Consider the following 27,975-nt stretch of genomic DNA (forward strand, 5'->3'; position numbering starts at 1 on the left):
CTCGATCTCTGATCAAAGTCAAAGGTCCAAAGGTGTCAAATAAAGTACATTTTAGGGAATTTGTTAAAAGGACATCTAGAATATTCCCAACTGACTGAAGGAGAAGTCTAATCTGGTTCTTCCCATACCATCGAATCACTCTTGTTTTATTAAAGAAACAAGCCTGTGATTTAAAATTTCAAGTAAAAATATGAACAGGAAACACTCAATAGGTCAAAATAAAAGGTATCATAAAATTTGAGAATTTCTGCATCTTTGTCTATTGAATATATTGTATAGTTTTACTATTTAAAATTAATTTATGAACTATTCAATGTGTACACAACAAATGGTAAGATAATGGTCATTAAATATCACTTACCTCATACATTTAAAAAAAAAAAAAAGCTGTATGCAATAAATCTCTCACCATGAAGGTCGTAATGTTGACTGTTGTGAAAAATGTATTACAGAGATGTTGATTCAACTGAATTATCAAGTAACTAACAAATCAATTAGATATTTAGAATGAAAAAATAAGGAAATATACATAAACGACACAACATTGTATTTTCAAGTTATGTTTTCGACCACTCTAGACCATTTATGTAAAATGATGTTTAATTTGTCTTTACAGATAGTACCGACACTGGGCGCCAGGTGGCACACTTACCCCTTTCATAATCTCATTTCTGAGATACCTTAATGAAACCCATTTCTTATGTAATTCACGTATAGATCAAGCCAAACACAAAACAGAGAAAATAATTGTGACAGGATCTGAAAAATATTTAGCTTTGAAAGATGTATCTTGGGAGCAGATCAACATAAGGCTTCAGGCAGATGGGAAACTGTCACTGGAGATAGGAACCAATAATTATTTTTCAGTTGATACAAGATTATATTGGAAGTAACTACAACGATCACATTCAAATATATACAGATGCATCGAAAGGTTCAGACAACAGAATAGGCATTTAATTCATAATTCCAAAATTTAACATTAAAGTATGCAAAAGAATAGCACACAAACAAACATGTCTCAGGAAATTGTGACTATTGTGATTAACAGGAAACAATAGGTCAGGTCATACTGTACTGTCCAAAATATAATGAAGAGAAACATCTAATTTTGAGCCTCACAAAACTGAAGCTGAGGTTAAATTTAATAGACATTTTACAGAGAAGTTCGAATGAAAAATGTTAAGAAGCTCTGATACAGTATCTTAGAAGAACAAGTTTAATAAAAAAGAATTTAATTGTATGTTATTTACTTGTCTAAGTTTCCCTTAGTACAGCTACGCTCGATCCACACTCCATACCAGTCGGTGGCGGTAATGCACCATAAAGTCTTTTTTTTTTAGCCAACCGCCATTAAAAACCAACAAGGCAAGACCTAATGAACCTCAATTCCCAGAATGCCGTGCGGCGAGGCAGTCTGGGCCGTTTGTCCGCTTGTCGCTTCGACAATGCAGCTTTTAATGGAGCTGTGAGCGGTGCGGGCAGAAAACGCAGCGGCACCGCAGGCTTGTCTGGAGACCAGAGCTCATTTACGCCGTCACCACCACCAGCGAGCTGTTTTTCACGGGCTGGACGAACCTGCCGAGAGGCAGTGATTCAGTTTTTTTTTTTTTTTTTTTTTTTTTTGCCTGGGCACCCCGACTCTTCTGTTGGAGGGTGAGTAGCTACTGAAGCTAATGTTGCTTCTGCCAGTTTTTGCGAGCGAAAATGCGTTTTGTTGTGACCAGCGCTGGCTAGCAGGCTATAAGCTAATTGGCCAGATGAGACATATGGCCCCTTGTGCATTTCCCCTGCAGCCCCCCGACACCACCCCCCACCCTGTCCCTCTGAAAGACACTACTTTCACGTCCTGTTCTCAGTCCTAGACGTGGCATTTGAAACTGCTGCAAACGTGAACCGTGTTTAGTTTTTGTGAGACTTTTGGACAGTTGAGCCATTTTCTCTTTTTGGCAGCCTCTTCCAGTCGTGAGTGTGTTTTGCTTTGATCTCGGCTGAGGCACACGTCAACCCAGCCGGTGTTTGGTCGGGATGTAGACAACAAACGACTGTACTTGTTAAGGTTCATGCCATTTATTCATATTTTGCCTCCCTTATCAGATAATCTTAAAGTGTAAGTTGAAGTTGTCACGCCGAATTCCATTCAAAAAAGTGCAATTTTAACGTGGAGCCGCTTGTAGAGACCCGCACTCACTGGCCTGATCTTTTGGTGATAAAGGAGACCACTGTGGGGTTTTCGGCTCAGTGAATATCAGTAAATACACCAATGATCATCCTGCCAGCTAACATGCACTTAAATATGCATTTTCACTATTGTTATAAAATTGTGAAACTAAAGATGTGCCATTAGAGATTCTGTAAGGAGTGCTGGAAAATGGTGTGTCTTGTGTGGGGTTCAAAAATTTTGCTCCATTCTGGTGTTATCTTTAACCAAAGTGGCTCATAATTTCTTTGCTCTGATAGACACAATGACCCGCATAACACAGACAGGAGTATGACTGCATCAGTCCATGTGAAATATTTCTCTGTTGGTGGGGGAATTTTAAGTGTTAGGTTTTAATAACCAAACAGCTGCATTGATTTTCCCCAGCTGGCACCCCTTATATTTAAGTGTAGTTATAGTTATTTTCAGGCAAATATATTGCTATCATTCAATGCACTCTTCAACTAACTGTTCAACAAAATATTGTACAGCATGTAATGCATTCGCCTGCATTAGTCTTTGCCTGTGCCTAATAATGTGGTAACTTAGGACAGCTGTGTAATTTTCCTGATAGGACAAAGGAATTGAGTACAATCCTCTTGAAGCAGTTTCCTCTTTGTGGACTGTGAGCTGAGAACGAAGATGAGGCTCAGCATGTTTGTGGAAATGCTGAGGTTCCTCCGCTGGTCAATGCTTTCAAAACGTGTTTTAGTCACAAGTGAATCAGTTTTTGCTGAGCCAAAAGTTGTTGGCGTGGAGCGCCAAATACATATGGTTTTGTCAAATACATCAACTAATCATAGTTAATGAGATGAAATTACGATTTTACAACTTGATTACGTGTTATATTGTAGCTTTTCAAAGTCGGAAACTTTGGAATGGAGAACAAAGAGAACAAAGTTGCTGACTGTGAACATATGCAGCGTCCTGAATCTGATGATGCAAAGAAAATTGAAAAGGGATTGCAATGTATTGGTTGTGTGCAAAAATTGAGATTTCACATTGGCGTCTGGACTGAATGGTCTTTCCTTGTGTCCAAAGCAAATATTCTCTTAGTTTAAATTCTTAGGTATATTTGTCCTGAATGATCTAATTTCAGAGGCTTGTGGTGTTGAGAACTGGGCAGTAGTTGCCCTATACAAAGGTTTAGATTGTAGATTTTGCAGGTCAGGTGTCTCCCACCCAGTCTTTGCCAAGGCCAGTGAATAAATCACAGCAGGATGCAAACCATGTTCACTGCTGTTTTTATTTGTAGGCATTCTTCTGTCGTAGATGTTTATTTTTTACACTGAGACATAAACAACAGCAGTATGTTATTTCAGTATTTGTAAGCTATGTACTAAACAGAAGAGGCTGTTTATAAAAAAATAAAATCACAATCAAACAAACCCTTTCAAAAATAAATCTCAGTGCTCGTCTGTCTGAAAGCAGCCCTGCCATGGCCATACTGAACCGCGGACTGTGTGGGACTGCATGTACTCCACTAGTGACAAGGATATTGATCTTTTTTTTCCCATTGGGGTGAGATTACCACAACTTTGCATTTTTTTTTTCTTGTGGTCACATTGTAATCAACAACCACTGCAATACAGAATAATTGCACAGTCAGCTTTTCAATGTATTGCTCTTCGCTGCAAATATCAGTCATTAAGTCATTATAGATGGATAATTAGTAAAGTTTCAATTTATTTATTATTATTTTTAAAATACAGATATATTAATTGGGACTAAACAGATGACTAGAGGTGTCAGATAGCATGGATTGATGTCTTTTTGAAATGCATTTACATGCAAACAAAGTGCTGGCTTATGTTTATTTTGCCACACTATTTAACCTTTCCATGATCATATCTTCTTACACACCACACCAAAATTATAACTTGGTCACATACAGGGATGTGTGTAGTTTAATAAGTTGATATGGTTACAATATAGTAACCTCAGTTTCTTTCTCTCTCTCTCTTTTTTTTTTTTTTAATAATGGCTTACATTGCACCTGTGCATATTTTTGGTTGTGATGTGGTTTGACACTGGATCAGTATCCCAGATTCAACAGCTGAGACTCAAATATTTAATTTACGGATATACAAGCATGAATTTGTGATCTTTTTCTTTTTCCTTAAAAACAACATCAACAAAGTTGTTTCTTTCTGTTGAGTAACTGATTAATTGACCTATGGATTTACTGCTGTATACTGCTGTGGACTGCAATTCATATGTGGTCATTCTGATTTGTGACTTATCTGGTATAAACCTCACAAGCCACACTGAGAGATTGTGGCGGTGTCCTTGAACATAAAGGATTGGGCATTAATCGGCATATCTTCATCATGAAGGTGTGGAAATTCAGCGGCGGGCTGTCAACTGATCCGTCCTGCTCCTCTGTGAGAAAGTACAGAGGTTTAGTTCAATTAGAACAAAAGAGTGTCCTCGTCATGGAGGAGTGAGCTTCTCTACTCTAATGAACATCTGCTTTAAGAGGCAGGAAAAGTTAGGCTACATTAACCTAGGACATTTAGTTCTCTGTTTATTGAATAACAGCAGGATAGGGCTCTTTTTTTGGGGGGGGGGGGGGGGGGGGGGGGGCTAGGCAGAGAGAAATAAATGGCATGGATAAAATTTCTGACAAGAACAGATGTAACAGCTCGTAGCTGTGTGAGAAAAGAAAAATGCTGGGGAATGATCGAAGAGATGGCAGGACTAGTTTTACTTTTGGCAGAATAAGCAAACATCAGCTCCTTCCGCCATGCCTGCTAGTCAGACTGATTTCTCAGCTAATTCATTTTCCGAGCAGCAATAGTTCTTTAAATAGAGCACAGTTTTCCCTTCTTCAGTGGACCTTAGTTAGTGCATTTCACTGTCAAGCTCAAGGTAAGTGCCATATGTGACTGAAGCAGTTAAAAATAAACCTTTTGTTGCAAGGCAAGGGTGAATATTTGAGTGTCACTCCTGCTTTTCTTTTTACGCAATTAACAGAGAGCATGATGTCTTGTGCAAAGAAGACAATCACTCTGACAACGCGGTCAGTACTTTTATGTATGCTACCATGTAACACTTTTGAATGATGCCTGCAAACAATTCTGCCACTAGCTGTTATTGACATGCTCTGAGTCTTGGTAAGACGGAGTTGCCGTTAAGAATTTGACCTACTACGGTGTGACTGCCCTATGTTGACACTCAGGTGCAATCTCTTTTGGGGTGGTACAGTGCAATAATTCTCTCATGTCAGGGGCTAATCACCCTGGCTTCTATCCCACAATCCATCAGTGTCTGGAGGACTAGGCTTGCAGGGTTCTGGCAGCTGTTGCCGGGCTGAGTCAATCTGTTATGGTCTATGCCAGCCTGTGCAGGAGGGGGAGAGGAAGAGCTCTCAGGAGGCAGCAGCAAGCAGGGCTGCTGGCGCTGCTGTGGCAAGATAACAAGAGGATTTATTTGCGAGGAGGGCAGGATTTTAGGGCTTGTGTGTGCATTTTTGTGTGTTACCCGCTAAATATTTCCTCTGTGGACTATTTGTAGAGGAAAGCCAGGTTTTGTCATGTATGAATTAAGCAGGAACGCTGGAATGAGTAGTTGATCAACCTAAAGTTAATTGTCTCAGTAATTGTTCAAGGTATTTAACAACTAAAAAGTTAGTTTCTCCAGTGTGAGAATTATTTTATAAATTAAATACTGTTTTAAGCTGTTTTAAGCTTTCAGTCAGATCAGACCAATAAAGACATTTGAAGACATCAAAGACATTAATTAAAGAAAAAGTAATCTAATAATGTAATTAAAGTAAATGAAGTTCAAAATACACAAAATAGCTCATAATAGCAATTTCATTTGTAGATCATTGTGAAGAGTCTGGCTTATTTAACATTTCAACACAAAGTCATATGCCACTGATTTTTAAGCTATCCATGCTAACAGCATCAAAGTGATAGTTGTTTAAATTGGTCTTATTAGGGAACAAGGAGAGCATTCGGTGGACTTAGCCAGGACTTTTTTATTTCTCTGATTATCAAACTGGCTTACAAGCTAGTCCTATTTATGGATTTAGCCTACTATGTTGATATTGCAGGGCTGGCATGAAGTGGTGTTGATGCTGAGAAAGGGAATTGGCAGAGACCTCACAATTAGACTCAGTCGTCAAAGCAAATATTAGCAGTCATACTTCCGTTTGCAGACTGTTCAGAGTTCCCATCTATTCACCACTTTTGGAGGGTAAATGGAGGGTGAAGCCACAATAACTTAACTTTGTGTCACATCCTATGAAATTTGTCAAACCTGAAAATGCTAAAAAAACTAAATTGTGGGACGTGAATAAATGGTTAACTTTAAATTCATTAAATCTCGCTGCTACCACAAATACTAATTAATGAAATTAATATAACAACCTCCCACTGCAAGTCAGCGCCACACTGGCAAACAGCAGCTGCCCCATCTGCTTATGTCAATGTCTGGAATTTCTAAAAAAGCTCGGTGGAAAGTGGGGAAACTAAACTTTTATGAAGGCTGTGTCTCATAAACTGCCATATAGGCATTCAACTGGAGCAACATGTGACCAAGTGTAAACACAGGGTGTTAACCTGCCTGGAGAAAAGGCCAATGTTAATCACGCTGTAAACATAATGACTTTCTGGGTCTTCTCTCAGACTAGTCAGCTATACCATTTTCCAATTTTTGTTTAATTGACATGGAATTTTATCAATAGGTGCATCGTCAATGAAAACTTAGTGAGGTATTTTGAGTAGTCAGCAGAAAAAGCACAAGTTAAACCTCTTACATTTATGAATGTGCTGTTCATTTCAGCTGTCAGTAAGCCAGCATGCAAAACTCCTGGACCATGGCACAATGCAACAATGAAAACTGTTTCATTGCTACATTTGTTTTACTTAGCGGCATTTTATTCATGAGAAATCAAAATAAATTGCTGTTGCCATCAAATGTTTCACGGTTCATCTCTCATATGCAGAGTTGTTTTTTGGGGAACCCCAGTAGAAAGTTATATTTATCAGAGAGAGGCCAAACGCTCAATTTCACAGTTAAGGATTCACAGCAATATGTGAAGATCTCTTTTAAACCACTTCACGTACTGAGAAAGCTCAGATGTGAAACTAGATTAATGTCTTGACTGGTCCTATCCTGCACATTGCATTTCCTCCATCACCACACAAACCTACTTCAGAGTGGGTCAAACATAATACATGACATTGTCATGCCACATACTTTTACTATGGTAGCTATGTCCGTATTCATTTTATCGAACAACGTTCTAACAGTTTATTAATGAGAGTATTAATGTGTAATGTGTACTGTCACTGGGGGGAAAAGGGGGATTTTTTTGGGCAATGTCTCGTTGCAAATTGCTCAACATCACAGAAGTTTGTTTTTTTTTTCCCCCTCCTTTCTTTCTTTTTGACATACTCCAACCTCTGCTGCAGTGAATTCGACGTGTATTCAATCACTGAAGCAGCTACCACATTGGAATACAAAAAGACTTTGTCCTGTCCTCATTCTTTCCTTTGACTCAGAAAAAAACCTGTGTAACACTGAGTTGTTGAAATTGGTGCATGTGTGATGACTAGATACGCTTTGCTCTTGACAAAGCTTGATTATATCCCAGTTGACTAATTAAAGTCGGTCCTGCCCTTCAGAAATATGACATTTCAGCTTTTGAAAGGTCCCGAGCTTTTGATTAATGAGAGCAGTTTTAATTTAGCTCTGCGTAGCTGCAGAAATACTTACTTGATATGCACCTGGTTGGGAAAACATAGCCTCAAACTGCTCTGCCCCTTTTCATCTCTACGTAAAGTAATTGTGCAGACGCAAATGGTGAAATGAGGACCACGTGGCAGCCTGTAATTAGATTTTTGGTAATGAATGGGTCAAATACCCGTTTCTGGCATTTGGGCTCAGAAATTGTCTTCGAAGAGAGCTAGAAGATGAAATCACTGTGTCACATGAGACGGGTGCCTGCTGTATCACATGACATGGATGCACAGCTTTTTTTTTTTTTTTTTTCCTTCAACTTTGGTTTCCCAAAATGGTCAATATTCAGGAGGGCTACACATGATATTCCCATGTGAGAATTGGGATTGTCGATAAATGTTTTTCAGGATCAGGTTTTACACAATCAGCTTTAAATCTGAAAAATTTCTTCACATATTGAAAACATTACTATTTATGAAATTTTTAACTGTTTGGGCAGTCTTACTATAACAGAAATGTGTTAGTTGTTAACAATCCCAATAAAATTCCACAGTTCTTGACACCAAAGTAACATAGCTAAACACAAAACAAAAGAGGCTTCTACACGCACACATTAACAAACGCATGCGCACAACCCATTATAATCAGTGTGCCAGCAGTAGTTTAAATGGGCTGATAAGTTCACAGAGCAGCAATGTGACCTCAAAAGTTTTTGTTTGCTTTTTTTTTTTTTTTTTAAACTGACATATCAGGCCATTGGGATTTGTCCCTTGATCCCAATGGCCGTTCTCACTTTGGCTGTTCTTGGGCCAATGGCAAAACTGAGCACGGAGCTGTCACTGGCTCTGGTTTGTGAAGTGTTGTAACCAACAGAAGTTGATGGTGAACTTTCAAATCTTTATATTTAGGTTTCTGACCAAACTGATACTCAGGACAAACAAACCACCAGACCACACACTGGTTAACCCCCCGCCGACACTAATGTAAACCCCCGAAGTTGTATTCTTTTCAAAGAGACAAGATGCAGTCAAGTGCAGTTGAGCTAGGCCTGTTTTGGTTGTGGTGCTATACAAACACTTTTAGGTTTCAGCAACATCTCACTTTTTCCATGTTAGATTGCTGAATATTTTTCAACATCATCATCTGTGACCACATCATTCTGTAGTTTCTTTTCTGATCAGTAAACAGCAGCAGCTCCAACAGCATTGATTAATCCAGGAAGCTCATCAGTGGCAACTATGCAGAGTAATCAAGAGAGCGAGGCTAGCTAATTTATTTGTAAACTGTGACACACAGAAGAGAAACATCTGCTGGGTCAGAAATCGCAGAGACTCCATGCATCAGATTACTGAAACCATCTATGCAGATGTGACTTTCTTTTTTTAGGTCCTTTCCTCTGGCTCACCCTGTCAGACATTTTCCCCCACTGATCAATGAAATGACAACCATATCAGTGGTAACAAACAACATGTACTTAGGTGTCCTGTTCACGATCAGTTCAGACTTAAGAGCCAGTGCCGTTGTCCTCAGAGATGGAGGACACCTATGCAAACAGGAACCATGTGAACCATTAGATTTTGTATGGAATCTCATTAGATATTCATGTTTTCCTGTAACCTTATTTAAAAAGTTCAGATCAAGTTGAAAAAAGATAAATGCATGAACAGGCCAAGTTGTTCTTATCATATGTTCTGTACATATCTTCATTTCAACAATGCAGATTTGACTTAAAAAATTGAAAACTTTAAGTCCTCCATCCACCAAAGTGTGGACTGCCATTCTTGGGCAAAAACTTGTACATGTACATAAAATAGTTTTGACTGCACTGCACAGAAGATTAATTCCACTCTCATGTATCATCAATGCCAGTAAAACCATGATTAGAAGAAAGAGGGGAAAACCAAACTCACATTTTCAACTTACTCTGTTTTTGTGAGGAGCAAAGTAACAAAGCTAACTAACCACTTTTGGGAGACAGAAAGGCACCTAATTAAATTCAAAAGTCAAAGAATCCCTTCTTTTTATAAAGTTTAAAAATCATCAGAAAAATGTGTGGGCTGTTGTATGTGTGTTGAAAAACGGGGGAGTCCTGTGTGTCTGCATGTCTTATGCTGACTCTAATTGGCTGTCACACTCTCAGTTCTCACCATCGTGGCAAGAGTCTCTCCTCGCCTCACCCCTGCAGGGCACAGTACCCAAGCCACAGCAGTTTTCCAGCGCTGGCTTCGGTGACAGATTAGCACTCGCTGCAGAGACAACATGATGCATTTTGTTTGTCACTCTTGCAGCCTTTACAAACACAGAGCATCGTCACTCAAGAGCTTCACAGACTGGTCAGCAGGTCTTGAGAGAAATCCCAGCGTACAATCGTGTATACCTTTTACCTTTGATCATCTCCTAAAGGTCAAAAATGTGCAATCCTGCTAGGGCACGGGCACCTTTTTTTGCTCTACTATGTAATCTTGTTCATATTTCAGGAGCTTTGGAGGTTGGAAGGCACCCAGAGCCATCTGTCATTATGCACTCATTCCATCTCTCCTTCTTTCTCTGCTGGTGTCTCTTTCTTTCTGTCTCTCTCTTTCTCTCTAAAATAGTTTACTGCAAAGTTATAAATACACATCATCAGACAACATGACTATGCATGTAAGAGAGATGGTTGTTTTCAAAAAATGGGGCAGTGAAGGGTGTGTTTTCTGCCTGCCTCCGTTTGTCTCTCGCCTTTTAATAGTCACACTGACCGACAAAGATCAGCAACGTGCTCGTAGATTTTGCACTGAGTAGGAGGTGTTCCACATGGAGGGCAATTTTAATTGTTCCTGCGCTGGGTCATCACCACACTGATGCTCCTGCTGATGATAACTGCCTCAGTGTGATCTCCTCAGCATTATTAAAATAATAAAAAGAAGATGGCAGAAAGCACCACCCACAGGAAAGTTTTCAGTGCTGAGACGGGGTGTGGTTCTGTATAGCTTGGTAGTGTTATTAATTACATTATTATAAGAACATAAGTGTGTGTGTGTGTGTGTGTGTGTGTGTGTTATTTAAGATACTACTAAATAGTTTATAGCATGGATGATAATTTGCAATTATGCAAATTTAGCAATTACTTTTGCTTGGCAAAGCAGCATTTTTGTACTCGTGTGATGTAGCATCTTGATTTCTTCAGTCTTTTCTTAATTGGATTAGATTTGGTCCAGTTATTTTCTTCCTCCAAAGATTGCTTCTCGGTTAAAGAATATTTAGTGATATTTCATTGCAATTATGTCATGATGAGTTCATTTGAACCAAATAATTTCACTGAAGCAGCAACCAGCAACAAATCTAGTGCATAAATGGATTTAATGCCATATCTCCACACATAAACAGGTGTCAGAAAACTGGTTGAGGTTGATTTTTCTAGAAACTCTAATTGCATCTGTCTGGCTGTGATCTTTGTCAGAGTCAATCTGTTACACACATACAAGTGAAGTTTCATCTACTACATATGGGTCACTCATTTAGTCTGGCCTCAATGAGTGAACATTAATAAGTTTAAGTCAATAATAAAATAGGAACATTTTTTTAAAGATGATGAAATTGAGAATTTATATGATAAAATTAGATAAATCAAAATGCCTGATTTGGTTTTCAGTAAATTAATCTACTGAGAGTTTCTGAACAAAATCAGACAATGAGCCATTTTGTTTAGTAAAGAACTAAAAAATTGTCTTCTGTCAATTTGAGAAGTTGTACATTTTCTGACTTTCTGTGACCTTTGGAGTGTCACTCCACCTCCCTGCAGGCACCTCTGTAATTTACCAGTGAAAAAGGTCCTTGAGATGGTTCAGTCAGCCGTCTGGAGATGAGCTGTGATCCATGGCTGCAACAGCTGCTCCCTTCACACAGCCCTGTGACTGTGCCTTCCGCTGCAGCTGCCTCCATCTATTTTTTTCTTTTTTCCATCACCTCCACAGGGAATGCCTTACCTCAGTCTCTTCCATGAAATCACAATTAATCATGGTGAGAATAGTCTCCCTAAGTACAATAAGTGAAAGCCTTTTAAGGAGAGAAGTTCATCAGGCTAACCTGAACTCCCAGTAGGCGTGATGGTTTTCTGAAGTGCAGGAGTATCACCTCCAGTTGTCTGTGCTGAGCCTGAGCTTTGTACGTTTAGATTTCTGCTAAGGTTGCACAATATGAAAAAATGTCATTGCGGTTATTTGTGGCATTGGGTTTGAGTTCAAATTGTTGCTTTTTGTGTTTTCTTTTCACTGAAAAATCATTTAAAAGGACAAAGTGATTTTTGTTGGGTCAAATTTAAATTTTCCTATATCTGTAGGATATGATTTATAGATCAGGGCGTCTCTTACACATCACACGCTCATTGTTAACAGTGACACATTTTACTGAAATCAAAAAAATTGCAGATCTTTTAATTTGAATCTAGCACAAGGCCGTATTACAATTTTGATGAATAAACTTAAATAAATTGTGCTTCACTTGTCATTCTTTCTTCTTGAAGTTGCAACTTTGCTGTGACTGTTATTTTCAGTTACGGCCGGTTTTTATTTATTTATATTTTTTTCAGTTAATGTTGTACTCCATGCAGTGCAGGTTTTTTAACCAGTGATTAAATATAATTTCATTTTCAATTGATGACAATCATAACTTGTAGCTCAGTTACACATACAAGGTGAGAAAATCCATAAGCGAAATGAGCACATGATATAAATGCTTTCAGTGCCATCAGCACCAACAATATTTTTTTTGTTGTGTGTGTGTGTGTGTGTATTGATTTTCACGGTATTTATGATAAGTGGTTTTAGTGTTGGAGTATATGTTACTCCCTTAGTTCTGCAGTGACATGACAGTGCTTAAACAGTCAGGTATTAATGTGAGAAATGTTGTAATGCTGCAAAAAAAGCATGTCTTTCCTTGTCCTTGGACATTTTCCTCTAAGATTACTGTGGATATGTGTCAGCATGCTGAAGTTACAATTCACTTCAAAGTACCACTGTGCCTAAATACAGATGCATCACTGTAGTCTTTATGCCATTTATAAGATTTACTTTTTGCTTTTAGGGGCAGAACCCCAACCTGACTGTCAAATTACTGATTCCTTTATTGTAGTTTTTATTTGTGTATCATTTATATCCAAATCACTTTAGTGGAGAGTCATTGGAAGACAGCATTTGAAATCTTGGGATTTCAAATGATTTTTTTTTTTTTTTTTTGAGACATTAAAAGAAAAAATCAAAGGTCTATCTTGTTAATATTTCAGTTCTTAGAGTCACTACCACTTGGAAACTTGCTCTTCGGAGCCTCATTAAAAATACAAGCTATGTGATCTCTCTGTCAGCCTGAGATTCGTCAGTTCATCCCCCAATGTTTCAAAAGCTCCGTCAGACATCTCTTGTAGACGGACAGAGAAATGCCAAACAATCCTGAATTCTGCTGCAGGATGTGCCGTTTCCCAGAAACCTCATCTTCAGCTCACTCATGGGCTGCTAATGCTGTCTTTCTCCACACCCCACACGCAGTGCTATCTTTCAGTCAGCTTGATTGCATTCAGGTGGAAATCTAGTTGTCCCACTGAGCAACAATCCTATCTTTTCTATGCTTCCACTTCCTTCACAGAGGAATGTCAGGACTGTCTTCGAAAGCAAGGCCAGTGTGCAGGGAGACTGTTAAAACATTTATATAAGCGCTTCCCCTCAAATGTCTGGGAACTTGGATGCAGCTTCCTCACTTCAATCAAGCTTGGAGATCAGCACCTGCTGCGGTTATTCTTTTGACTTCAGATGAAGCCATTTTGCTCAGACCTGCTCAGCATTAATCACAGCGTGATGCACGTCTGAGTGCCTGCAAACATTACTGTAAATTCTTTCACACTCCGTGACTGGGCTTAGGCTAAGAATGTGCTTTTGATTGACATCATCGTGTGTTCCAAATCTCTGTCCAATAAACCCCATTGGTACCTCAAAATCAAATTAACACGCAGCTAGACTGTTGCGGCCTGTGTTATTCATAGGCCTGACCAGTAATTTGCTGACTAAGTCGTTTCTCCCTTAGTGTTCACCATGTGGAGCAAAAGCTTTTTATCTGGGTCATCAGCGTGGCGGCTGTGCTTCAGCTTCTCATTTCCCCCGAGAAGACCGCACAGTATTTCATTTAAAAGTGTTGTAAGATTTTACCCCTCTGCAAATGGACTGGATTCTGTATCAAATTTATATTGATTTTCAGCATGACTAATGGAATATTTATGGTATATTATACAGAGATTAGTCATCTGTCAGCATCTGTGGAGAATTATTTCAACATAATATCATCAAATTATATTATTCCAAAATAACCAGAACATAACACTTGGTGCCTGCCGCCCAGTGCCTTCAGGCTGTGATGTGTAAGGTGAAATCAAGGACGGGAGTGTCAGTATCTGTTAAATGTTTAAGTTCACTCTCAGAGCTCTGCAGCCTGGCTTTGTATGGCTAAAGCCTAGAAGTGAAAATGGCCACATCGGCAGCCCCTTTATATGCTTAACACCGAACCGCCTCGCAGCTCAGTGGTAGGTAATGATGGCATTATCATTGATCCCCCTGCTAAGTAAGTCCAGAGTGATCGATGCTTCTCTATCTGTTTTCCATGCAGACAGATTAAGCTGACTGGAGTGGAGAGAAGACATTCTGCAGATTACAAAGCTACAATTGAAGGGATTGAGGCTTAGTTTCTTTTGTGTGTGTGTATGTCTGGCTCTGTGTGTGTTTCTGAGAAGCAGCCACAGGCAGAGCTTTAAACCAGCATGTTTTCTGGCCCCAGATTAGGCCGTGCAACAGCCTTTGCCAACATCTGTCTGCTATTACCCCTGTGACACTGGCAGTCATGCAGCAATTAATCAGACTTGTGATAGTTGCCTCTCGTTCGCTCTGCACCTCAGGCACATCACTGAGTAGCAGGATGGAGGTCAGTGTTCAAAGGGTTGTAAGCTCCGGGACTTTTTCTGTACACCTCCCCTCCTAACTACATCAGACGCCACTGACCTGTAGTTACTTTGCAGCACCAGAGCATCTTGTCTAATAATAAACCAAGGTGGTCTATTTTCAGATTTGCCTGACCTTTGAAGCCAACAATATACCCCACATCCATCTGTCTGGTTCACACGGATGTTATTTTTTAATCTATTTCACTTCTCCTAAAACAGGCATTTCGAATATTAACTCTTTTTTTTTTTTTTTTTTCTATTCACGTATTAACGGATTAATCAAGGAAACGCTTTAAAACGCAATTAGATTAATAGTGTTTTTCAGTGGTCTGTGGCAAATGGTAAAGTGTTTTATGTCAACCGATACAAACTTTGTAACTATGTAATAATTAAGGTGCAGTCAGACGTGAGAAGGAAGAGGATGTTGGTCACTTTAAGGGAGATAAACTTGCTTGCCTGTCCTGTGAGTGGCCGATTACCTATCCTTATTTAAAGGTGCTGCATTTCAGGAGAGCTGGGAATTGCTACGTGTTCGAAATACCAGGCACATGAAGGCACCAGGAAGAAATGTTTGTTTGACACAGAGCAAACATTAAGATGGCATCTGCCCCCTCAATCTAACTGAACTGTAAAGAACAACATTACTACCACAAAGGTTTGAATTTGGTAGTAGCCCAGGGAATAATAATCCTTATCCCGGAGCGCTGTTATGTCGGCTCATGGTAAACGCCACCTGCATTCTTCTTTACCTCTGTTTTCTGTGACTGTGTCATCCTCAATTGTACCGATTTATCAAGGCTGGCTCTCAGTGTTGCTGCTTTAGTAATGCATTCGATAAAGGCTTTGTGGCACTCGGCCTATCAGCTGACATCCTCAAGGCTTGTGTTGCGGTGTGATAATAACGAGCTCAGAGAGCCTTCTGCTTGTAGAATGAAAGAATCCACAGCGTTTAGATTATGCTCGTGATGTGGGAACATTTCAGACATTTACGCCGCTTAAAGTGTAGTTTCTGTGACTTCCACTGTTGCTATGGATTTTAGCCCAGAGCTATCTTTTCAAAATATCTGTAAACTGGAAAAGCAACTCCTAAGGTGTTGAATTTTCTCTTGCATTACCTATCACAAGGTGAAAGTGAGTTGAAGCAGAAGGATTTGAATTGTTTTTGCATTAATTTCAAGATGAGACACAAGCCACTAGTCTGAAAGGAACCCCCTGTGGCCTCGCCCCGCAAACTTACAGAAATAAAACTAGCAAACTGAAAATGTCTACTTCAGAGGGTGCATCTGTTTTCCTTTGGTGTTTCCTTTTAATCCTTTTCTCCTCTGGACTAGTGATGATAATTTGAATCACTCTCTAAGATGGTGCGTTATCAGGGAGGCCCAGTAATTTGAGTCAGTGATGAGGTCGGGATGCAGAAGGGGGCCTTTAATGAGATTTGCTGGTGGTGCTGTTGGTGTTGGCTTGCCTACTGCGTATAGTTTACCACTGATGTCTCTCCCTTGCTTTGTACTGAAACTCAGAAAAAAAGGATATTGAGAGAAAAAGATATCCCTTGACATTTAGTGGCATACTGATTTATTTTATTTTATTTTTTTCCCCCTCCTCCAACTAAGCAACTATGCACAGAATGTAGGAAAAAACAGAATGAGTCTCGCTCTTACAGTGATTGTACACTGTAAATTTTAAAGATTGACTTTTCTGTGTTCTCTGCAGCCTTTCAAAACTCAAATTTCCGTTGACAATTTAGGCTGCCATTATAAAACCAAAGTCGATCTTTGGAGAATCAGTATATTACACTGTCTTTCTACACTGCTGTGACTTTCACTACATTGCCCCAGAATTGGAGTGTTACAGAAACACTGCTGTACCATTTCAGGTTGAAAAGTTTGAAGTTGTCTTGTTGTCTAGATAGACAAAAACTGAGAGCTTTGGAAAGTATGAGGCGATCATAACTAAGTCATAGACTACATGTGGGTCAAAGCAACAACAGAAATGGGTCTGAGGAGTCGTCTTTGTTTGCAGCTGTTGTGCAGTGAAATTCTGTACATGACCACAACTTGGTCTGCTCTCAGTTGCCCTCAGCTGATTATGTGCAGAAAATACTGTGAGTGAGTAAAGCAATCTAATCCACTTTCTGTTTGCACCTGCCTCCACATGCCCAGTGTCATCTATATATTTAGATGTTTTCAGGTGTGTTCTTACAGACGCAGACTGGTTCTGATGAGGAGCTAAAACACCTATCTGGTTACAGATTATCATTTTTAAAATGTTCATTTTAAAATTTCATTGGAATAAATTTATATCTTGCTCAGTCATGTGTTTTTAAGAAGAGCAAGAAAAATTTTAGATTTTTAATCTTAAAAATTTCCCATGGGCTGAACATCAGATTCTGATTGTACTTTCATATATTTAAGCAGTCTTCTGTTTGATCATACTCCACATAATCTGTCTCTCATTGGCTCATTTTCATGTTCTCCTGTTACAGGTTTTGTATTAAGACGGAGGATTCTGTGATTTCTTCACTAAAGGAGAGAGAAAATGAGCACATCCTGGAAGGAAGCTACTGGCCCACCCAGCTTCCTCACTCACCTGTGAGCAGCCATGCCCTCTCTGCATCACCCATCGAGGGGCACCCCTCCCCACCTCTGGGACTGTTTCCTGACATAGAAGTGGAAGAAAAGCTGAACAATAGAAATGGCATTAGTTTGTGTTGTTGATAACGCTTCAGAGTACACGTTAGAGTGCAGGTGAGGCTGAATCCCTAGCCAATACCCACAGGACACTTAGTAGGAGGTAAACAGCCTCAGATGACCTTTACAGAAGGACAGTGCTACATCCTGCCTTGATGAATTAGTTGCTCTCTGCCTTGCTGACAAGGTCGATCATGGCTGTTGCCCATCCCCATAGCAACGGTTCCTTGGTGGGGCGAGGAGCAGACTGAGAAAGTCAACAATGCAGCGTAACAGTGGTGGCGTGGGTGCTGGAGGCCAGCCGTGGGTGTTGCGGCGTGTGCGTCTCACATGGCTCAGTTTCATGCTCTTCTTTATCCTGGTCTTCTTCCCACTTATTGCCCACTACTACCTCACCACCATTGACGAAGCTGGAGGTCCTGATAAGCGCATCTTTGGACCGCGGCCCGGTGGTGAACTTTGCGAGGCCAAACATGTGCAAGACCTTTGCCGCATCCGAGAATCGGTCAGTGAAGAGCTACTCCAGCTGGAGGCCAAAAGGCAGGAGCTCAACGGGGAGATCGCCCGGCTCAACCTGCGCATTGAAGCCTGCAAGCGGAGTATTGACAGTGCCAAGCAGGATCTGCTGCAGCTGAAGAATGTTATAAGCCAAACAGAGCATTCCTATAAAGAACTAATGGCCCAAAATCAGCCCAAGCTGTCTCTACCTGTAAGGTTGCTTCCAGACAAGGAAGACCCAGGACTGCCACCCCCCAAGTCTGCACGGTCCTGCCGCCTGCGATCTTGCTTCGACTATGGCCGCTGCCCTCTTACGTCTGGGTTTCCTGTGTACGTCTATGACACGGGCTCATATCCATGGGGGGAGCATCTCAACCCACTGGTGAAGCAGGCTTTTGCAGCATCAGTGAAGAACAACATTTATGTAACTGATAATCCCAGTATCGCCTGTCTATATTTGGTGCTGGTAGGAGAGTTGCAGGAGTCCTCTTCCCCACTGCCATCTCCCTCAGAGCTGGAGAAGCAACTAAAAAGTCTTCCTTACTGGAGAACTGATGGACACAACCACGTACTGGTGCATCTCTCTAGAAAGTCCATGACACAGAACTTCCTGTATAATGTGAGTACAGGACGTGCAGCAGTTGCTCAGTCAACCTTTTTGGAGCAGCAGTACCGTGAGGGCTTTGACTTAGTTGTGTCCCCACTGGTTCATGCTCTTTCAGAACCAAACTTTTTGGAAGTTCCCCCTCAAGTTCCTGTAAAGAGGAAATACCTTTTCACCTTCCAGGGGGAGAGGGTTGAGTCACTAAGGAGCAGCTTACAGGAGGCACCTCCTCAGTCTTTTGAGGAGGAAATGGAAGGAGACCCTCCAGCCGACTATGATGATCGCATAATAGGCACCTTAAAGGCCGTGCAGGACAGCCACTTGGACCAGGTGCTGGTGGAGTTCACTTGCAAGAATCCACGACCAAGTTTACCTACTGAGTGGGCTCTTTGTGGGGAAAGGGAGGACAGGATGGAGGTGCTCAAGGCTTCCACCTTTGCCCTGGTGATTGCTCCAGGAGATGGACAGCTGGTGGCCTCAGCAGGCTGTGGAATGAGACTCTTTGAGGCTCTTGAGGTAGGAGCCATCCCAGTCATGTTGGGGGACCACTCCAGACTACCTTACCACCAGTTTATCCGCTGGAGTGAAGCTGTCATTATAGTCCCCAAGCCTCGTGTCACGGAGCTACATTTCCTGCTGCGCAGTTTGTCAGATAATGATATGTTAGCTATGAGGCGGCAGGGCCGCTTCCTGTGGGAGACCTACTTCTCCACCTCTGAGAATGTAATCAGTACCATCCTTGCCAGCATCAGAACTAGCATCCAAGTTCCCGCTGCACCAATTAAAGAGGAACCAGCCCACGAGATTCCTCACAAAGCTGGGAAGCTGGCAGGAACTGATGCCAACCTGGCTGACAATGGGGATCTGGATTTGGGCCCTGTAGAGACAGAACCCCCCTACGCTTCTCCATGTTTTCTCCGGAACTTCACATACACAGCTGCAGACACCTATAGAGCATGGAACCGGGCCCCAGGGCCTTTCCACCTTTTTCCTCACACTCCCCTAGATCCTGTGCTACCCTCTGAGGCCAAATTCCTTGGCTCCGGGACTGGTTTCAGGCCTATTGGCGGAGGTACAGGGGGCTCGGGGAAGGAGTTCCAGGCTGCTTTAGGAGGGAACGTGCCACGTGAACAGTTCACTGTGGTCATGCTGACGTATGAGAGAGAGGAGGTGCTGATGAACTCTCTGGAGAGACTGAATGGGCTGCCGTACTTGAACAAAGTAGTGGTGGTGTGGAATTCCCCCAAGCCTCCTTCAGATGACCTGTTGTGGCCTGACATCGGTCTGCCCATTGTGGTGAGTGATACTCCAGAAATATTAACATGAACAGATTCATACGGATGATTGTTTTCTTTAATAAGGAACCCCTCTCTATTTCATCCTGACCCTCTTAGATGCATCTAAAAGCTCATCAGTAATATGTATCAAAGGTGTTGTCGTTTGCTTTAAACCTTTACAATGAGCTGCTTGGATCAGTGCCTCTTTGAATTATTCAGGAGTCCATACAAATGACCAACAAGATTTAAAGATTTCTAACATCCATGAGTAATAAAATTATCACTTTTACACCTTCAAAATAAAATATTCTTATGTTCGTATTCACACCATTCGTGACTGTTGGAAGCTCCATGGACAAAAGGAAATATGACATGGCTCTGCATTTGTCAGTGCTGTTTAGTTGTTGGTGCAAACCAATATTGGGCAAGAGTTAATGCTACTTTTGATCAATTTAGCAAAATTGACAAATCTCCAGTTAAGCTTCTTGAATTTGAGGCCTTATTGTGTTTGTAAACTGAGTATCTTTGAGTTTCTGTCGGACAAACATAATATGAAGTTGCCATCTTGGAATCTGGACAATTGAAGGATAATTTCCTGTATACGTTATAATTAAAGATTTTAACAGACCTTAACAGAGCACATGTATAATACATAGTTTCTAAGATCTTAATTTGAGATTAGTCATCTTCAGTGAAATGCCAGACAGTATCAGACAGTAGCTCCACCGTGGTTCTCCTGCTCTAAAAAGTATTCTCTGTGAATACACTTGCCAAGTCATGTCTTGTCTCATGCCTGCAGGTTGTCCGCACAGAGAAAAACAGCCTCAACAACCGCTTCCTTCCCTGGGATGCAGTGGAAACCGAAGCCATTCTCTCGATTGATGACGATGCTCATCTCCGCCATGATGAGATCATGTTTGGATTCAGGTGAGTGACAGGGACCTGATTGATGGCCCTCAACAGATTCATATGGAATAAAAGTTTGTAATTGCTCTAGGCTTTGTATTGGTTTTACAATTAGTGGATATAATGAATCGAAAAGAATGTGAAATCCACGGATTAATTGAGGAAGGTAATCTTCTCTGGAGTGGAACTGTGAAGGAAGGTCAACACAAAAATGCAGTAAATTAGAGGAGAATGCTTTGCCTATTATCAGTGAAAATGTCCAGAAAAATGCAGTTACATGACATTCATGAAAACACAGAATCGGTCACTGGACCAACCACTGCAGGCATAAAATGGAAACATGATGTCAGCATCTTGAATTTGCGATTAATTTGCAAATGTTTTGCTCAGATAAGCTGAATTTGAAGGCCACTTTTAAACCAATTAAAACATCAAAAACTTGGTAAGTTATTTCAGTGCCCGCACTCCTCCCCCTAACTCAGACTTGTCTACAACTTAGTGCTGTAGCAGCTTGTCCAGACAGGCAAAAATTGGCTCCGTCACTGTGTATGGGGTCATTCATTGTGAATTATCTCAGAACCAGACAACCCCCCCCCCCCCCCCCCCCCCGCCCAAACCACTCATAAGAATTAGTCAGGAATGCCTTTCTCCTTCATCTCCCCAAAGAACAAAAATTAAAGTGATCTCTCATGAACTGGGGTTTTGTTTTTTGTTTTTTTGCGTTTTCGCCTCAATATCTCCTCGGATAAATGGACGTGCTCTTTTTCCTTCTCCCATACTTTGAAGGATATTTTTGTTTTAAATAATGATACATGATGAATCGTCATTTTCTAGCACAAAACAACAGAATGGTTATTGAATTGCTCCCATGAGAGAATTTGTCATATTGCTTAAGTCGATAAAAAGCTGAAACAGATGGATGGAAAAGTGTGGCATAGTCATAGACAGACACTTGGAAGCCAAAGTAATGGCCATTGAAAGAATTACTTTATTAAAATTACATTACATTCTTTCTTTATTAAAGCTTGTGTTATTTAATTTATTGAAAAAAAGGAGTTCTGCTGACTGTATGTTTTCGCCGGCGTCTCACAGAGTGTGGCGTGAGGCCAGAGATCGCATTGTGGGTTTCCCCGGGAGGTATCACGCGTGGGACGTCAACCATCAGTCGTGGCTCTACAACTCCAACTACTCATGTGAGCTCTCCATGGTCCTGACAGGAGCTGCTTTCTTCCATAAGGTCAGAAAAACTCCAAAAACCACCTTGTTCCACAGATTTCTCTTTTTAACTCTATCATGGCTATTTCACACGCATCTCCTTTTTGTTCTTTTAGTACTATGCCTATCTCTACTCCTACGTGATGCCCCAGGCCATCAGGGACATGGTGGACGAATATATAAACTGTGAGGACATAGCTATGAACTTTCTGGTCTCTCACATCACCCGCAAACCACCCATCAAGGTCAGTGACAGAGCATGTAGTGCAATGGTGCTCAGCTCAGCATCGATGAGCATTGTATCTCCCTCAGGGCCTGTGTATTTATATTTTTGCCCACTTAGCCTCGCCATTACTCAAACTGACACATCTAATACTCCACACAAATAGTAAATCAAAAACACTAAATCGAATTGGTGCATTATGCCTGGTTTTCCTGCTGTTTTTTTTATTGGAAGGACATTTATTACCAGAGAGCATATTTATGGCGAGACAAATAATTGTCGCAATCAAGCCAGGGAAGCTGTTGGAACAGAAATGTCATTGCAGCCCGCAATTTAAGTTGGTTCTGATTCAGGGGGGTGTTAGTATTCAGGGGTGTTTCAGGGGGGAATTAAGCTTGGCTTTGATGGAGTGTGTTACATGACAGCATTCCCCTGTAAGGAATAAGCCTTGTGAATAATGAATTTGGGCCAAGTTTGAATGTGGCATTCTAAACGTTGACAGACAACATTTCCCCATTTAGTCCAAATAAGACAAATAAAGCCAAAAATAAATAGATTTTGCTATGAATTTGTATGTCATTGGTGTTGAATTGACATCTTTTCTGTATTTTTACTTCTTTTCCAGGCAGCTTATTTATTTATTTATTTATTTATTTTTAACCAATGGTCAGTGTGGCAGCACCCATTTTATAATTTCTGTGCTGCTGTGTAATCTAGAAATGATTACATCAGTTAGCAGAAAGCTGCAGCTTGTTGCTGTTAGCTAATTAAGAATTCATAGCAGATTTTTTTTTTTTTTTTGGGGGGGGGAAATCTTTAATAAGGAAGAAGGAAATATCCACGTGATGCCTACATAAATGATATCCTGAGCAGATGATCTGTGAAGAAACCATGGGAATGATGAAGCAGCAATAATACTTGTTTTCTCTCATCAGTCTTTGTATTATGAGTTAACATTGTCAGACAGTATTTCACAAGTGTTATATAAGATTGAGGGTCTTTGATTCAGGATTAACAAATGTGCTCGGATATCACAGCACCATCTATGGTAATATTGGTAATGCTAACTGGCCACCCAAATCCACGTTGGAGACACTAAAAGGGAGCTTAAACTCTCATGGAGTCCAGGATCAGCATATGAGTCATGATATGGTTTATGTAAACCCCACACACTGAGTGGTGAGTTAATGACGGGCGCCCTGTGGAAGTAAACACCAGTTACTGCTGCGCATCGTTAGCTGCAGATGCTGACATTCAAGCAACTAGTCACAGTTTTGTTGATTTTTAAAAGCCTCTTAGACACAGCAGCTTACAGTTTGTCTGGTATCCTGTGCCTTGGTTAGACAACACACTGTTAGAGGGAGGGGTTTTGCAAGTAACCAATTCCTTCTCTTCCTATCATGCAGCATCATTAGGCTTTGAATTACTACGTGCACAGGTGCGAGGTAATTATGATTTTCTCTACCTTTCTTAGGTAACGTCTCGTTGGACTTTCCGCTGCCCCGGCTGCCCTCAAGCCCTCTCACACGATGACTCACATTTCCACGAGCGCCACAAGTGCATCAACTTCTTTGTCAAAGTGTACGGCTACATGCCACTGCTGTACACTCAGTTTCGTGTTGACTCAGTGCTGTTTAAGACTCGTTTACCCCATGACAAGACCAAGTGCTTCAAGTTCATCTAGGATTGGGCTGAGTTGTCTGGCGTAGAGTCAGAAGACAGAATAGCTCTGAAAGGCAGGAAGTATTTAAAGAGAACAGCAGCTTCCACTGTGTGCAGTGATGAAGATGGATGGATGGACTGTCAGAAAATGTACAGAAGAAAAGTTTTGGGTTAGGTTTCTGCCCAGAGAGATAGACAAGGATCCTCAAACGCTGTTGGCTTCTGGTCTAATCCACAACTCTAGTGAAAATTAGAAAAATGGAAGCTGAAAAGGACCACTGCCAACAACATAAGCCTTTTCAGTGGATGTCACTCCTCCTGTTTCATGTTGTTCAGTCATGCTCAATCATTAACCACTACAGATGTCATTTGCACTTCCTGATGGCCTGCTGAGGAAACAGGGCAGTTGTACAGAGTGTACAGAAACTCTCCAAGGATAAACTCTCCCTGACAACGGCGCAATCAGTTGGTGAATCACTGACAGACTGATGTCGGGCTGCATTTGGCTCAGCAGCCAGTTGATGGTTTCCGTTCGGAGAGCAGAAATGACAGAGGCACATGGTTGCCACTGTTTGCTCTCCATTTTACAGTTACAAACTGTACTGAGAAAGGCACTGATGCTCAGAAGTATTTTATTGAAAAAACTTTTTTTTTTTTTAATGTTGTTTAAATGTGTAAATCTATATGTGGAATGAACATTATACAGGACTTTTCTGCCTGTGGGAAATCAGACGAAGACTGAGAACGAGACAGGAACTCGACTCGAGTAAAACAAGTCAGCCCGATCATGTTTAGTATTGTCACATGCTCAAGAAGGAGAGAATTCACTTCAGCAGTCACCATAATGCCTCAAACCTGTCATGAAAACCAGCCACCATTTTGTCATTTTGTTATGCTTACAGGCACATGGCTCCTCTTTGAGGACTGCTTAAAATGGTCTGTTTTTTATGCTATAGAGTGTTTACTAATGTTTCTAAAACTAGTCCAAGGTCCAAGTAGTCCTCTGTAAATGTAATGGTGTCGACCAATCAATGGTTACAGTTTCCTGTAGAATCACAACCACCCAAAAGAATGAAAAAAACTTTGATTTCTGATTAACGTTATAAATATGCAGAAGGTCTCAGTCAAGTTACGTATACTATCAAAAAATATTTCCAGAGGAAAAATCTACCTATTTTCTTTATGGCACAAAGCTGGACAAGAAGGTCGAGAGCTCTCATTATCATGGTAGTCTATTAAATAAAAAGCTACAGCCAGAGTGCAGCTTATCTTGCATCTTCACACAAACACTGCAAACGGAAGGCATCACTTCTCTTGACTTTGTGAGAAAGTAACAAAGTTCACAGAGCACATCTCTAAAGCTCTGCTGAGTAACCCATCATCTCTTGTTAAATCCATTAAGGAAATTAAGTTAAGCTCGATCCCTGCACTTGCTCGACAAGTGTGTTGGCACAAGAGGGTGTATTCATTTGTTTCCAGTCTGTTTGCTAAGCTAAGCTAACAGGCTTCCGGCTGTAGCTTTATATTTTACAAATATGAAAACAAAATGAAGCGTCCCAGCTAACGTAAGATGGCAAATAAAAGTATTTTTTCCAAATTGTTAGAAAAGGCTTTGCATTTGAATGATTAGATTTGCCCCACCATGTTCATGTGAGCCTGCTGTATAGACCTCTCCCAGCTCAGACAGAAACGCCATTTAATAGCGCTGCCATATTGGTTTTGTTTTGTATTTTTGTTGAACCATTTTGATGAATGTTTCCTTTGCCAAATAGGTACGATGTAATTTTCAGGGTGCTTGCAAAGCGATGCAGTCTGATACACCTATATCCACTCTGCATGGTACTTTCTTAAGACACAACCCAGACCATCATGTATTATAAATCCAAAGTCTTTTATTTGACCTCGTCATCTTAAATTCCTGTAATCCGAACAAAAGATCGACCTGAAGAGAGCCCTGTTAAATATATTTAGATTAGTGTCTTCTCTCCCAAATTATGCTCTAACTGTTCTACTAAAAGTTCACGGTTCCTGTATATTTATTGAATATATTATGAAAAAAATGTTTTGTTTTTTTTTAACCGATAATGACACATGCAATAAAATTATAAGTCATTGTAGTTTATTCTTCCTAATGACAAAGAGGACCCAGGCTGAGCCGACATCTCCTCTCATTTCCAAGGAAAACAAGCCTGTGCCACGGAGGGACTGAGGGGATCTTTGCTGACCTGAGAGCAGCTCTTTGTTAGATATTGTGGACTGAGAGGTCAGTCTACAGTCAGAGTGAGTCAGAGGCTCTGAAGCCAAATCCCTTCCTGCTCCTGCACTCTGAGCTCTCCACTGAATGAACATGGAGGGATAAATGAGGAGCCGGCTTCCTCCTCGCTTCGGTGTAAGATGCCAATCCAGTTGAAACAAATCCAAATTAACACTTTGTCCCCCAACAAGCCAGGCTTCTCAAACTTTCATCTATTATTGACACTTTTATTGCAGCTCCAGCGGCCTCCTGATCACCTGCCTGTCCTCAGGGCAGAGTTTTGGTCAGCTGGTGTTTTGGAAATAAACCTCTCCCTTTCTCCACTCCCTCCCTGCTATCAGGAATCTGTGGCACAGCTGGTTTTCCGAGGCCTAAAGCAGGAAGTGTTTCCCTTGAAGGCTGCAGTCACTGTGTGGTGTGAGGAGCTGTGAAACTATGTGCTCCTGGGTCTGATCCACAGCTACAGGTGAGGCTGCAGCGCTGCCCAAGCTGTATGAGACTGAAACATACTCCTGAAGGCCAGATGAATGAAAATAAAAACTCAACATTGTCAAAAAAAAAAAAAGCATTCTATGAATGTCCTTGTTTTGTTTTGTTTGTTTTGGGTTTTTTTTTTCTCTCTCCTTTACAAAACACAATTCTGCACTTTGAATATTTGGTTAAGCCTTAAAAGTGAAGCAGAGCGCGGCACAACAGGTTCCAGTTGGTGTCGTTTCCTGCATTTCCTTCCTCACACGCTCTCCTTCGTTTCCTGTCACCCATCAACTGTCCCATCAGAAAAAAGTCTGCAGCAGCAGCTCAACTCATGATAGGAGAATTTAGTGCTGCACTGAATGGCCCTATAGTAGTTTGATGATGTGTTGAACTTTATTTAAACATGCAGTATAAAGTGACGCCGTAAAGAATTACTGGGTGGAAATTATCTTAGATGCTTGAAAATTGTTGGGGCAATAATCCCTATGCAGCAACAAAGTGCGAACCCAACACAGGATCTAAATAGTGACTGTGAGGTTTAGAGAACAACTGTGCTGGCTGGCAGGTTTTGTCTGTCTGTTAGTCCAGATGTGACCCATATCCAGAGAGAATTGTAAAACAAATCTTCCTTTTTAATGACAGTTAACTGAAGCTGAATGAGCCACATTATAACCTTAATTTTATTTGGAGGTAATTAACCTTTGACAAGACACATTATTTTAAAGAAAAGCCTGGCACAGGGCTCACATCTACGGATTAAATGTGGAACTCATAAAGAGATACGATAGTCTGGTTCTATCCAGAGTGAATGAAATCCACCGTGCATCAGCATTTACCTCATCTCTCTACACATTGCATATAAAATAAAAATAAAAAGAGAAGTGTAAAAATAACATTGTGGTTGTGGAGCTATCTGGGCCAGCAGAAGTGACTACAGTCCCCCCCCCCCCATGTTCAGCAGCGCGGTGAATAAGTTGATCTCCCAAAATGTCACACTTTTAGTGGCCGTAAATGCTGGTTATGCACAAATAGTGTCAAGAACGAAATGCAAGTCCGACTTGTGATAAAAAGCACTCCAGTGGCTGCTTTTCCCTTCTCTGCAATCAGAAGCCAATCATTTGTCCTGTACGTCTGTTTTTCATTCAGTTGTGTGAAATAATCTTATGAGGAATAAAAATGTGGCGGTTTGTTTTGCCAGGAGAGGCAAAGGGACGAGGAGTGGCGGGGTAGCGCCCCTAACCCCGAAGAGGGGTTCAATTCTGACATCACCAGGACAAGGGGAAAGAAAAATGTGCCCCACGCCCCTGAGAGAAAGAGAGGAGA

General features: G+C 40.9%; 1 protein-coding gene across 1 annotated transcript; it reads left to right on the forward strand.

The window, feature by feature from the left end:
- The first annotated feature begins 1,600 nt into the window (after positions 1–1,600).
- extl3 (exostosin-like glycosyltransferase 3) lies at positions 1,601–26,722 on the forward strand. The gene is made up of 6 exons (XM_029497174.1): positions 1,601–1,656; positions 17,335–19,937; positions 20,718–20,845; positions 21,917–22,061; positions 22,156–22,284; positions 23,737–26,722. The coding sequence occupies exons 2-6, from the start codon at positions 17,802–17,804 to the stop codon at positions 23,944–23,946; spliced, it is 2,748 nt and encodes a 915-aa protein (XP_029353034.1). The 5' UTR covers positions 1,601–1,656; positions 17,335–17,801; the 3' UTR covers positions 23,947–26,722.
- The last annotated feature ends 1,253 nt before the right edge of the window (positions 26,723–27,975 follow it).

Source organism: Echeneis naucrates, chromosome 24, assembly GCF_900963305.1.
Source record: "Echeneis naucrates chromosome 24, fEcheNa1.1, whole genome shotgun sequence".
Classification (NCBI taxonomy): Eukaryota; Metazoa; Chordata; class Actinopteri; order Carangiformes; family Echeneidae; genus Echeneis; species Echeneis naucrates.

Excerpts from the sequence above, each read along its gene's own strand:
- extl3 (XM_029497174.1), top strand. The coding sequence starts at position 17,802 with ATGCAGCGTAACAGTGGTGGCGTGGGTGCTGGAGGCCAGCCGTGGGTG. Across the intron at positions 19,938-20,717 it reads ACATCGGTCTGCCCATTGTG|GTTGTCCGCACAGAGAAAAA; the intron begins GTGAGTGATACT and ends TCATGCCTGCAG. Across the intron at positions 20,846-21,916 it reads GAGATCATGTTTGGATTCAG|AGTGTGGCGTGAGGCCAGAG; the intron begins GTGAGTGACAGG and ends GGCGTCTCACAG.